At 39.7% G+C, this 14,193-nt stretch overlaps 1 protein-coding gene across 1 annotated transcript in view; it reads left to right on the forward strand.

Annotated features, from left to right (window-relative positions):
- The first annotated feature begins 512 nt into the window (after positions 1-512).
- RAB21 (RAB21, member RAS oncogene family) overlaps positions 513-14,193 on the forward strand; it is a 76,474-nt gene continuing 62,793 nt past the window's right edge. The window contains exons 1-2 of the mRNA XM_027872060.1: positions 513-665; positions 1,848-1,991. Coding sequence (XP_027727861.1) covers positions 513-665; positions 1,848-1,991 — 297 coding nt within the window. The remainder of the gene's footprint in view (positions 666-1,847; positions 1,992-14,193) is intronic.

The following is a 14,193-nucleotide window of genomic DNA, read 5'->3' on the forward strand; positions in this document are numbered from 1 at the left end:
TTACTACAAGAGGGATATTTCGTGGAACTGATTTTTATGAGAAAACTATGCCAGACATCCGGGAGAATGAAGTCAAACGGGCTTTAGGAAACAACGCTAACAATAAGGCTCGTGGAGGTGATGGAATTCAAACTAAGCTATTTAAAACCCTAAAAGATGACGCTGTTAAAGTGCTGCACTCAGTGTGGCAGCAAATTTGGAAAACACAACAATGGATTGGAAAAGGTCAGTTTATACCCCAATCCTAAAGAAGGATAATGCCAAGGAATGTTCGAATTACTGAATAATTGTGTTCATTTCACAGGCCAGCAAGGTTATGCTTAAGATTCTGCAGGCTAGGCTTCAGCAGTATACGAACTGAGAAATACCAGAAGAGCAGGCTAGTTTTTGAAGAAGCAGAAGAAATAGAGATTAAATTGCAAACATTCACTGGATTATGGAGAAAGCAAGAGAGTTTCAGAAAAACATCTACTTCTGCTTCATTGACCACACTAAAGCCTTTGACTGTGTGGATGCCAACAAAATATGACAAGTCCTCAAAGACGTGGGAGTACCAGATCATTTTATCTGTCTCCAGAGGAACAGGTACGCTGATCAAAAAGCAACAGTTAGAGTTGAATATGGAACAACTTATTGGTTTAAGACTGGAAAAGGAGTACGACAAGGTTACATATTGTCACCTTACTTATTTGACTTTTGCAGAATACATCATGTGAAACACCAGGCTGGAATTAAGGTTGCTAGGAGAAATATCAATAATTTCAGATATGCAAACTATACCACTCTGATGGCAAAAAGTGAAGAGGAATTAAAAAGCCTCTTAATGAGAGTGATGGGGGAGAATGTAAAAGTTAGCTTAAAGCTTCACATAAAAAAAAACCAAAAACACTAAGATCTTAGCAATTGGTCCCATTATTTTTTGGCAAATAGAAGGAGAAAAAATGGAAGCAACGTCCCATTTTGTTTGTTTTTAGGCCCAGTGATTACTGCAGACAGTGACTACAGCCATGAAAATTTTTAAAATGCTTTCTCCTTAGAAGGAAGCTATGGCAAATCTGAACAGCATACTAAAAAGCAGAGACATCATCTTGCTGACAGAGGTCTGTGGAGTAAAAGCTGTAGTTTTTCTGGTAGCAATATATGGCTGTGAGGGTTGGATTATAAGGAAAACTGAGTGCCGCAGAATTGACACTTTCAGATTGTGGTACTGGAGAAGACTTTTGAGAGTCCCTTGGAAGCAAAGAGATCAAATCAGTCAATACTTAAAGAAATTAATTCAGACTATTCACTGGAAGGTCAGATACTGAAGCTGAAGCTTAAATACTTTGGCCACATGATGAGAAGATGGGACTCACTGAAAAAAAGCCTGATGTTGGGCAAAATTGAAGGCAAAAGCTGAAGGGGACAGCAGAGGATGAGATGGATAGATAGTAGCATGGAAACAATGAACATGAGTTTGGACAGACTTTGAGAGATAGTGGAGGATAAAAAGGCATGGTGAGCTGTGGTCCAGGGGATCCTGAAGAATCAGACATGCCTGAACAACAGTAACAAAACCATTAACTGTGCGATGTCTTTTTACATCTCATGTCATCCTAACATTAAACTTAACCAACAGGGTCCTGGGGTCAGACCCACTCCTAATATCAGGTCTTATAGATCTTGCTGCTAATAAACAGGTCTTGCTGCTAACTTTTGAATCTCATCAAAACATAAGGCAGTTTTGCGAGCCTGCTAATCAGGTGTTCCACATTTCACCTCAGCTTTGCAATATCACTCCACTCCAAACCTGAGCTTGAGCCCGAGCCTTCTCTGAACTTTGTGCTCCTTTCTTTTGTCTGCCTTAGCTGCAGCCAGCCACTCCGGTGAACACTCCCACAGAGAATCTGAAGAAAGAGGTTGCCTGCTGTAGATCTCCAGACCATTTGAAAATACGAGATTACCTGATCAGGAAAGGAAATCAAAGTGGAAAAGGCCCAACAGGGGTCCAGGTACAAACTCATATAGTGGAGTTTAAGCTCCATGTAGGCTGTGGAGGGATGGGAGTTGGGCGGGGGGTGCAGAGGAAGGGAGGGAAAGGGAGGATAAATACTGCCTATCCTGTCACCCTCTTGTATTGGAAAGTCAAGTCATAGAAAGTGAAAGCCAAGATGGGAACGTTCTAGGAAGGACCAAAGGATCATTCAGTTTCCAATAACATTCGAAGGAAAACAAGTCCTTTCAGTGGTGGGCCACCATGTATTCATCCTTGAAAGGGCAAGAAATAAGTTATTATGTCTTGGGAGTCCCTGGAAATTTCCAAAGAAGCTCTGGACCTTTGTACCAAGGAATGGCCTCTATAAGCTCATTCAACCTTCACCTTTACCAAACTTTATCAACTTTATCAAAAGCATCTCTCATCTACTAGTTTAGTCATCCTATCAAGAAAGGAGAAGTTATCTGGCATGACCATGTTTTCTAGGAATGGAATCACAGGTGTGGAGGACAGCCAGTGAAAAAGCAAAGTCCAGAAGTGGAGTGTCCTGCGCATGGAACAAAGTGGCCAGTATAACTGGATCACAGAGTATTGGGGAGGGAGGGAAGGAGTAATGTATAAGAAGACTGGAAAGGTAGGATGGGGAAAAGTTAGGAGGGACTTTGAACACCAAATAAAGGATTTCCCATTTGATCCTGGAGGTGATGAAGAGCTAGAGTTTATTAAATAGGGGGATTGCATGGTTAGATCTATATTTTAGGAAGTTGTATCCCCACAAATAGAATGCATGCTCCTTGAGGACAGAGCAGCTCCCATTTCTTTTTTTTTGTTGTTGTCTTTGTATCCTCACTGCCTAGCACAGGATCCATACTAGACATGCTATGATGAACTTAATAATGTTTAAATTGAAAAATGGAAACTTCAGAGCAAATATTTTCTAAAGTGAATACCTCAGAGTTTCTTAGACCTCGTCAGGGTTATCAAGCTTGGTGCTACAGCCAAAGTCAATATGAGCAGATCTAAAAAAAAACATGGAATAGCTGGCTTTACATGAGGTTTTTCATCCAATTTGTATCTTGATCCTCTGGCTCTCTCCCTGCAAGAAATGTCAGAGTAGCTCTAAAATGCAAATGCAAATTCATATGAAAGCCATGAATTTAACCTAATTCTGGAGATCTTCTCCCAAGTCTACCAGGGCTCATTTATTCATTTATTCAACAAGCATTTGTTAAGCATCTACTAGATTTTCTTTCTTAAAGACCATACCTTAAACCCAATTCACTCTAGCTGTCACTGATTGGCCAACAGTAGGTCCCTAGCCAAGCACCACTTAATGGTTACTGTTTGGGCCTGATGGCTTAGTTGGCCAGAAACCCTGAGTGAGGGTCTTCCACTTCCAGATGGATTTTTTGGTTTGCTTCTTAAACAGCCCTAATCACTAAAAACTAAATCAGTCAAAGTAAGAACTGGGAAAGACCTCAGCTTAAAAAGGCCAAAGTCTCCCACTGCATCCTGGGCCATCTCCAGCTGTCCTGATCTATATCTGGCCACTGAACCCAGATGGCTCCAGAGGAGTAAGTGAGGCTGGTGACTTTGCCCAGCCCTCCCTCACTCAAACCCAATTCACTTGCATGTCGTGGCATCATCTTCCTGATGTCATGGTCCTCTTCAAGAACAACTGTGTGCAAGGCACTGTGATAGGCACTGGTGATACAAAGACATAAGCAAAAGCAATTCCTGCCTTTAAATATCTTACATTCTACTGGTGCAAATTAACATATACATGGAAGTTACCAAGAACAACAATAACCATAACAAAATCTACCACTTATGGAGTACTTTAAGGATTGCAAAGCACTCTGCCTATGTTGTCACATTTGATCCTCACAACAACCCTGTGAGGTAAGTGGAATGAGGAAATGAGGGAACTGAGGTTGAAAGAGATTAAGTAATTTGTCCAAGGTCACATAGATAGTTTCTGAGGCCAAATTTGAACTCTGGTCCTCCCAACTCCCAGGTGCAGTTGTGCCACTTAGCTACGACACACACACACACACACACACACATACACGTATATATACATATATGTATACACATATACACATGTGTGTATGTGTGTGTGTGTGTGTGTGTTTGTGTGTGAAACAGAGGCTTTGCTGTGTATGTTCAGATCACCCAACAGGGAGGCACCCTGCTTCTGGGAGAAGATATCTTCCATTCCCTTAACATATGAATGACAATAACCTTGTAGCCAGAACAGGCTGAGTCTTTAAAACTATGAGACTATGACAGTCATGTTCTCTTTTTCTTGTAGCATCCACGGGAGTGAAGGTCCATGGCGTGAGCACTATAAGCTGAGAAGGTGATGGAATGGCCTACCTTCCCCTCCTTCCCTTTTAGTCTCTGTGGCCTCCCAAAATGGGTTTGGGATTTTGGTCTGGTCTGTTTTGATTGTTCTTTTCATTTCTAGGCATAGGAGGTAGAATGCCCAGACCTTCACTCAAGCCATGGTGACCTCGAAGCCAAGATTCTAGACTAGATGTTCACGCAGCAAGCCTAGCAAGGAAGCCCACAGAAATCAGGGTTCCTGGAACTCAAGTCCAAGCAGAGTTTTGGACTTGGAACCTGGGGGTACAGTGCTATATAGGAACTGATCTAAACTGTAACTCTAACCTCCTACCTCTCTCCAGACACTGAGATGGTACAAGGGGGGAATGTTTATATGTTCATTCTTGCTATATCTTTGAAATAAGTATTCTTTTGTAAAAAGCTAATCCAACCATTAAGTGGTTAAATAAGGTGTAGGGGTCCCTAAAATGAGGGAATACCACTGGTAGAAGCTGGACGCAATGCTGGAGAGACTGAACAGTCTCCTAAACCACTTTACGGGTACTAGAGAATCCTGAAGGAGAGGGGAAATGTAACATTCCTGGCCTTCAGGCAGTATGGTTCAGAGTAACCATTGTTACATATATATTCAGCTACATAATATATAAAAAACAAATACAAATATGGAGAAAAATAAATACAAAATGGATAATCAGGAAAGGCTAGTCTACCCACAGAAGCCTGTCCTGGTGGTTCTTGTAAAGAATACCAAATTTTCTGATATTTACTGGACCATGCCAAAAAAGTCTTCCAAATAATGGTTCCAAAAGAAGGTGATTAGGAGTTAAAAAACTTGAGCCTTTCTTGTTTATGCACTAACTTTGTGGTTTGGGGCAAGTCACTCAAGCCTGTCCCGTTATCTATAAAATGAGAATGATTAAGCCTGTTACTCGTGCTTCACAGAATTCTTTTGAAAAACAAATATGTACGTGTAAATGAAAGTACTTTGAGAAAATATAAAGTTGGCTCAGATTCTTACAGTTTAGCCAATAGCTCACTAATGTTCAGACTCCTTAAGAGTCTGGCCAATATGGAAGATGTTCTAATAAACCTTGTCTTTGGCTGACAAAAAAATATAAAGTTAAATGCAAGTTGCTGGTCAAATCTTTCATCATTATGATCACACCAAGCAAGGTGGCAGCTCCCACAGGAAAACTTTAGATTAAGAACCTGGCATGAGAAAGTTACCAACTTTGTTTGCTAAACCAACATATCCGTAAAGAAACAGAGTAAAGAAAGAGAGTTCTTATGTCAACCTGGATTAATTACTAACTCACTCTGGGGGCCTCTGACATGACTTATTTTCTGTCCATAGAGCCAAAACAATGCATTATTAGCAGAGTGTCAAAATTTCCTGAATAACACATCAGGAGAGACTCATAAATTGACTCAGATTGAAATGAATAGATCCAGAACAATTTATGAACACAATAAAGCAGCTGTGAATGACTTTAGAATTTTAATCAATGTGATGACCCATCATAACTTCAGAAGACTGATGAGGAAGCAGGTCTCCTACCTCTTAGAAGAGAGGTGATGGGCTAGAGGTGCAGAATGAGACATTATTTTTAGATATAATCAATATGTTGATTTATTCTGCTTGACTATACTTATGGAAGGCTAGGGGTGGGGATAGGTGGATGGAGGAGGTGGGAAGAGTGTGGAAGTAATGATAGTAATATAGAAAATAAACAGTAGTGTTAACAAAACTTTTAAAATACACAGTAGAGATCAGAAAGTTTAATAGAGGACAGAGAGAAGCGGGAAGGCACAGATTGGATCCATTACAAATTTGTTATTTAATCTTAACTGGGCCCTCACTGCTGCAAGGCAGTTATTCTATTGTTTCCTAATCAATTCCCTTATCCCACTCTCCACACCCGCTGTTTCAGACCTTCTTGTTCCTCAAGCCTCCCAAGCCACCCATTCCCCACTCTTTTTGCTGAGGATTTCACCTCATGATTCAGTGAAAAAATTAAGGCCCTTTACTTTTCTCTTCCCTGCTCAACTCACTTCACTCAGACATCTTTCCCAACTATCTTCTTTTTTCTCTCCATTCCAATTTGCTGATTTTCATTTTATCTTTTGTCTTACAATTACCATGTAAAAAGCTGTATTTTTTTTTCAATTAATAAGCATTTATTTTCTCTCCCTTATGCCTTTCCTCCACGGAAAACAACAAAGAAAGAAAGAAAAACAAAACTCTCCCAACTATATTTAGTTTAGTTTACTTCCATCTTAGACGAAGAAGGGGTACTTCTTACCAAGGCCAATCCTTCTAGTACACCCAGGGTCCCATCCCCTTTCATCTTTTCAGCAGATTGCCCTGACCTTCATTTCCACTCTCTCTCTCTCTCTTATCTTCCAATTCTCCCTATTTACTAGCTCTTTCCCTCCTGCCCACAAACATACCCATGTCTCTCACCTTAAAAACAAAACCAACTCTCAAGTGAGCTACCCTCACTGCTAGCTATTACTCCTTATCTCTCCTCTCTTTCTCAAGTAAATTTCTTGAAAAAGTTAGCTATAATCAGTGTCTCCATTTGCTGTCATCTCACTCACATAGGCCTCTACAATCTAACTTCCAACTTCATCATTCAACTGAAACTTTTCTCTCCAAATTTGCCATTGACTTTTTAATTGCCAAATCTAATGACCTTTTCTCCATTCTCATCCTTCTCTGCAGCATTTATGCTGTTGATTGCCTTCTCCTCCTCCTGCATATTCTCTCCTCTCTAGGTTTTCATGATATTACTCTCTCCTGGTTCTCCTTCTCCCTGGTATGACTGCTCCTGCTCAGTCTACTTTGCCAATTTTTTCATCCGCGTTCTACCCACTAACTGTGGGTATCCCCCAAGGGTCTATACTGGGCCGTCTTTCTTTTTTCCCCTCTGTATTACATCCCTTGGTGATATCACCAGTTCCCATGGCTATTATCTCTAAGTTGTCATCCTTAGGCAGATGATTCTCAGATCTTTATATCTAGCCACAATCTCTCTCCTCAGCTATGGTCCCATATCACCATACTGCTTTTTGGACATTTTCAACTAGATGACCCATAGTCTTTGCAAACTCAACATATGTAATGTGAAATCATTACCCTTCCCTCCAAGCAATCCTTCATCCAAACTTCCCTATTGTTGTCAAGGGCACTACCGTCCTCCCATTCATATAGGCTTGCGATTTCAGTGTCATTCTCAACTTCTCACTTTCATATGGATGGCAACATTAGTTAAAAAAAGACATCAATAAAATTATTTTAAAATCCTGGTTTTCTTTTTAAAATTTGTATTAATTTTTTTTTCATTAACGAGCATTTTTTTTTCTCCTTCCCATTGCTTTGGGGGGTGGGGAAATCATTTATAACAAATTCCTGTAGTCATGTATTATATGTACAAAAAGTATGGCTGATTTTGTATCTTGAGTCCATTACCTCTCTGTCAAGAGGTGGATAGCATGCTTTATCATAGTAGGCATTGAATTGATCAGAGTTCTTAAGTCTTTCAAATTGGATTTGGTTTTTTTTTTTTTTTACAGTGTTGGTGTTATTGCATTACTTGTTCTCCTCATTGTGCTCATTTCACTCTGTATCAATTTATACAAGTCTTCTGTGCTAGTGCCTTGAGTCTTCCACCTCCTGCTACGTGCAGCGTGTTCCCCAGGGAAAGGCTGTGAGGGGCTAGTTTGGGTGTCTTTCATCTGCCCCACAGAAAATAACTTTCATGTGTACCAGTACAAAGAATCTTCAACCTCATGCTGCCGGCCCAGTGTCCCAGCTGGAATGTGGAGACCCTCCAGTGCAAAGAAGAGCAACCCTCCCTTCAACTTCAGGCCTTCCATGTCCTCTATGCTTGTCCTTTGAAGGTCGAGGATTGGTGTCCTTCATTTAATAATGAATATTTTCATACCTGGTCATATCCTTCATATCCCAGTGACTCCGAACTCCTATAGATCATCATCCAAACCACATTCCACACTCCCTATGCCCTCATTTTTCGCTCCCATCCTTCTCAGCTCTCCCATCCCAAAGTTTAGTTTCAACTCCACCCAGCCCTTCCATTGTGACCGCTGGAATGCCTGTTCCATAGGCAACAAACTTCCCTTCATCTTAAATCTATTCTCCTCCCACTACTTCCATCTGCTAACTCTTACTAAAAACCTGGCTTCCCCTGATGACACAGCTTCCTTGTCCACTCTTTCTGGTACTGGCTATGCCTTCACTCAATTTTTTTTTTGGGGGGGGGTGTTGGCTAGACAATGGGATTAAGTGACTTGCCCAGGGTCACACAGCTAGTAAGTGTCAAGTGTCTGAAGCTGGATTTGAACTCAGGTCCTTCTGACTGCTGGTCCAGTGCTCTATCCACTAGCTGTCTCCACTCATTCTTTTTGGCTCATTGGTTGAGGTGGGGGAGTTGGAAAACTTTTTCCTACTCATTGCCACTTTCACTTTCTCTCCCTTTCTCCATCACTCAGTAACCTCTTTTCTTTTGAGGTTCATGCTATTTATGCCTACCACCCAATCAAAATCTTGTTCTACAGACCTGTCTACAGATCTTCAAGTCACTCTCCTTCTTTCCTCAATGAGTTTGATACCTTACTAACAATTTTTCTCTCCTCCTCAACTCCTTTTGTCATATTGGGTGACTTTAATATACATACTGATTCTCTCTCAAACATCCTAACCACTCAGTTCCTCAACCCACTCACCTCCCATGAGTCACTCCTCCACCCTACCTCAGTCACACACAAATATTGCCATACCCTTGATCTTCCATCACCCACAAATTTATCACCTCCATGTTCAAGAATTCTGAAATTCCCTTATCCAGCTATAATCTATTGACTTTTCACCTCTCCTTCTGCCTTCCCTTACCTAACCCTATTCTTCATCTACACCAGGTAAACAGCCTGCAGCCACTAGCACAAGAAGCTGGAGACTGTCTCCCCTCCATCCTGGGAGCAGAGCTCAAATTTAAAAGAAAGGAAAAAGGCCCCCCCCAAAAAAAGGTGAGCAAAAAAGAAAAAACAAAAAATCTGACTATAGAAAGTTATTATGGTGACAGGGAAGACCAAGACACATACTCAGAAGAGGACAACAATGTGAAAACGCTTATAGCCAAAATCTCAAAGAAAAACAGGAAGTGGTCTCAAGCCCAGAAAGAACTCATGGAAGAGTTCAAAAAGGAGCTTTGAAATCATATAAGTGAGGTAGAAAAAAATTGGGAAAAGAAATGAGAGTGATGCAAGACAATTGTGAAAAAAAAGTCAACAGCTTGGAAAACTGCTTAAAAAGTAGAATTGGCCAAACGGAAAAGGAGATACCAAAATCCACTGAAGAAAACAACTCCTTAAAGGGTACAATTGGCTAAATGGAAAAGAAAGTACAAAAGCTAATTGAGGAAAACAATATCTTAAAAGTTAGAATTGGGCAAGTGGAAGCTAATGATTCTATGAGATATCATGAATCAATTTTGAACAAATTCAAAAGAACGAAAAAATGGAAGAAAATGTAAAATACCTTATGGGAAAAACAACTGACCTGGAAAATAGGGAAGACAATATCAGAATCATTGAACTACCTGAAAGCCATAATCAAAAGGAGGACCTGCGCAGCTTCTTTCAAGAAATTATCAGGGAAAACTGCCCTGATGTCCTGGAACCAGAGGGCAAAATACACATTGAAAGAATCCACCATTCACCACAGGAATGGTGATCCCAAAATAAAAACCCCAAGGAACATTATAGCCAAATTTCAGAACTATCAGGTCAAGGAAAAAATACTACAAAGGTACAGAAAAAAACAATACAAATATTGGGGAATCGCAATCAGGATCTCACAGGATTTGGCAGCTGCAACATTAAAGGACTGGAGGTCATGGAATATGATATTCTGAAGGGCAAAGGACTTAGGACTACAACCAAGAATCACTTACCCAGCAAAATTGAGCGTAATACATAATACATAAATACAAAATACATAAAACACAATACATAAATGGTCATTCAATGAAATAGAAGGATTTCAATAAGGAGAAGACCTCCAATATCAAGACGCAAGAGAAGCATAAACAGGTAAGAAGGAAAAAGAAAACATAAGGGATTCAATAGAGTTAAACTGCTTATGTCCCTGCATGGGAAGATGATACTTGTAACTCTTAAAAATGTATCACTAACAGTACAGACGGAGGGAACATACATAGACAGAGGGTACCCTGTAAGGTGAATTTGAGGGCATAACAAAAAAATTAAGGGATGAGAAAGAGGAGTACAATGAGTGCAGAAGCAATGGAGAGGTAGAAGGGGGTAAATTATCTCACATGAAGAGGCAGAAAAAGACCTATTACAGTGGAGGGGAATATGGGAGGGTGGGTGATGGGCATTGCTTGAACCTTTTATCAGTATTAGCTCAAAGAAAGATTAATAAACACAATCAGTTGAATATAGAAATCTATCTTACCCGACAGGGAAATAGGAGGGGAGGAAAATTCATTTTCATGTGTAGTATTTTTTTCTGTTCTTTACATATTGAAATGTTCATGTTAGTTAAATTCATAATAAGAACGAAAGGAGGCAGGGAGGAAACAAGCATTTATTAAGTGCTCACTATGTGCCAGGCACTATGCTAAGTGTTTTAAAAAATATTATCTCATTAAAAATATACCACAATGTTTTAAATTAATTTTGACTTGCAAACTGACATATGAACTTACATTTAAGGGATCTGGATTTAACATAGATTTTCATTCCTCTAAAAGAGATAACTTGATAACTTGTCTATAATCGTCTCTCCTTTTTGAATCCCCACTCATTCCAACAAACATCAATTGAATGCCTCCCATATATAAGACATTAGGCCCTGATGACATAAACACAAAAATGAAAAATCATTCCTGCCCTCAAGACATTTATACTAGCCTTTATTCTTCTGTAAATATTATTTATCTCACCAATTAGATAGTAAGATTCTTATGGGAATGGGCAGTGAATTACAATCCTCTCTTCCATAGGCCCTGGGTAATTACTGTTCATTATTGCTTACTGGTTGACAAAAAGTTCTTCTCTGTATTCAAACAATAACCCCCTGCCTACTTTAAATGTTTTAAGAAGGACAAAAGCAATTTATGATATGATATAGTTTACATTGGCCAGAGGGAATGGTGCTTTTTAAAGAATCAAGGTAAGCTAAACAAAAAGAATGGCATACCCAGAGCTGAACAAACTCTCCCTTGTGCTTAATACACTAGAAAAATGGTTTGAGTTCCAAGATTTCTTATAAAATATGCTCCAGGGCATAGGTGAATGATTCATCTTGAGTACAAAAACTGCCACTAAATTCCCCCAGTTTAAGATAATGATCTTATTACAGTGCCTGCTTCATTCATCTTGAAGAAGTATGAAAAGCAATTCTATCTTCCGTACAGAAGAAAAGTTAAAGTATACGGGTTTGGAAGATTCCATTTTGTTAGCTATTAAAGTGAAAATCAAATGAATTTTTTTGTTTAGATCTGAGATTTCATCAGTATAGGAAACTCCCTCCACAGTTAACAAATCAACAATTCATCTATGATTTGTAATTTTATATGGGACACTCGAAGTTTAAGTGACTTGCCTGTATAGGAACATAGCTAGTGTAGTAATTGTCAGGAAGAAGATTTGAGCCTGGGTCTTCCTGATAGCCAGGTTGACCTGCTATACAGCATCAAATTTCATTAAACATCTCTAATGTTTCAAAGATAGTCTGCGAAGCTGTCAACAATAGCAGAGAACGGAGATAGTATCTGTAACTGAAATATATAGATTATCTAAAACCTAATTATGGATATTAATATTTTAAGAAGATCTCTTTACCTATTTGCCTTCTGGTAAAGAGGCTAACAAGCAGAGCTACATGAGAGACAGCAGGAAAGAAAAAGATGCAAAGAAAATGGATAATCTACATATGTATAGTAGAGCCAATAATATCAACATATATAAAGGACAGCACATTAGTTATATGTAGAAGTAAGTGAGATGAGGCAACAAGATGATGTATTTGACTTGGGGCCTTTTGTTTGGCCTGGTTTAACTGGATACTCTCAAGGGAGCAAGGAAGGTGTGATAGGAGCTAAACCACCCCACCTCCCCTTATGCAAGTGGGGCTAATTTTTCCTTAAAAGGTATTGAAATCATCTTTGAGACTTGATTAGCTCAAGGGACTCAAGGATCAGTGCTAATATCACTTTCTGGTCACTTGAGACAAAGCAGCCCCAAGATGGTTCAGGTACTTTCTGATGTTTGGAGAATCATACTGGTCAACTCAAGCAAGGGAGCTTCTTTCAGCTGAATCAATTTGTGTTGTTTTCAATGTCTGTCTTTGTCAAATATCTGTCTGCTGTTATGGCTAGGTAAACCACCTTTTAAAACTGTTGAATGACCTATGAGCATTTCATTTTGTTCCATCATTGAGTTTAAAATACCAACCAGATCCAGCCCAGAACTAGGGAGAAGCAGAGGCAAAAAGGGAAAGGAAGTGGGGCAATAACTGACACCATCTCCAACTCTTCACCCCAGTATCAATACCTCTAAATCTCACAGAGAAAGAGAACCTCGGGCATAATGGTCTTCAGTCAAAGCAGAGGAAAAAAATACGCAGTGGTCTTTGGAGAAACTGCTCTCATGCTTTCATTTAACAAATATTTAAAATCTTCTCCTATGTTCCAAGTACTTTTTTGGATAATAGAGCTACAGAGACAAAAATGAAAGTGAGCCCTCAAGGAGATTACATTCTATTGGTGTTCAGGTGGAGACAATATTTATAAAGAAAATTAAATATGAAATGTATGCAAAGTATTTCCAGGGCTAGGGCAGTAGCAAATGGAAAGATGAGGAGTGGTCTCTTGAGGGAGGGGGCACTTGAGCAGAGCTTTGAAAGAATCTAGAGGGGCAGCTAGGTGGCACAGTGGATAGAACACTGGCCCTGTAGTCAGGAGGACCTGAGTTCAAATCCGGCCTCAGATGCATAACACTTACTAGCTGTGTGACCCTGGGCAAGTCACTTAACCCCCAATTACCTCACCAAAAAAAAAAAGAATCTAGAGATTCTAAGAAGTGCGAAGACTCACTAGGCATTTAGATTAAAAGGAATTCAGAAATCAAAGGTAATAGGGTTCAAATTTGAAGAAGCTTGAGTTAGAGTTAATTAGTTAGTGAATTAATTCGCTTCTTGTAGAGTCTGATTTTCCACAGCTGGAGTTGGGGTGATAGGAGTAGTGAAGAACCAAAACTCACCACCCACAAGTGTTCCACCTCAACAATCAAAAACTCTGAAATCATTTTATCATATGATAGCCTCCTATTATATCATCTCTCCCTATGTCTTACCTCTCCAAACCTGTTCTTCTTCCTCATCATCAATATCTCTAATCCCTCCATCCCTCATTACTCTCTCATGCTTGTTCTAACCTTCCTTTCCTCCCTTCCTGATCTTAAATCAGTAGTTAACTAGTTCAACTGTATACTTTCCTCCCCTCTCATCCTACTGAGGTTAGCTAACATCTTGCTGAACCCTAACTCTGGATTACTCCCAGTGCCTGTCTTCCTCCATTCCCGCACACATGCTGTTGAATGGAGTTGGAGGAAATTAGCAACCAAACAGATTGGATCTGTTACAAATTTATGTGTAGCTGTGTACTTTGGATTTGTTCCTACAGATCAGAAAGAGATTTCAGGAGAACTGTGTGGATTTCTGAGATTTTTTAGTCTTCTTGCCTTGGAAGAACCTGGGCTATTGCACAATTTTAGTCTGGGGTGGGGGTGAGGTTGTGGAATTTCACCAGCAAGGAGCAGGTGAA

Source organism: Vombatus ursinus, unplaced genomic scaffold, assembly GCF_900497805.2.
Source record: "Vombatus ursinus unplaced genomic scaffold, bare-nosed wombat genome assembly UNPS02003292.1, whole genome shotgun sequence".
Lineage (NCBI taxonomy): Eukaryota > Metazoa > Chordata > Mammalia > Diprotodontia > Vombatidae > Vombatus > Vombatus ursinus.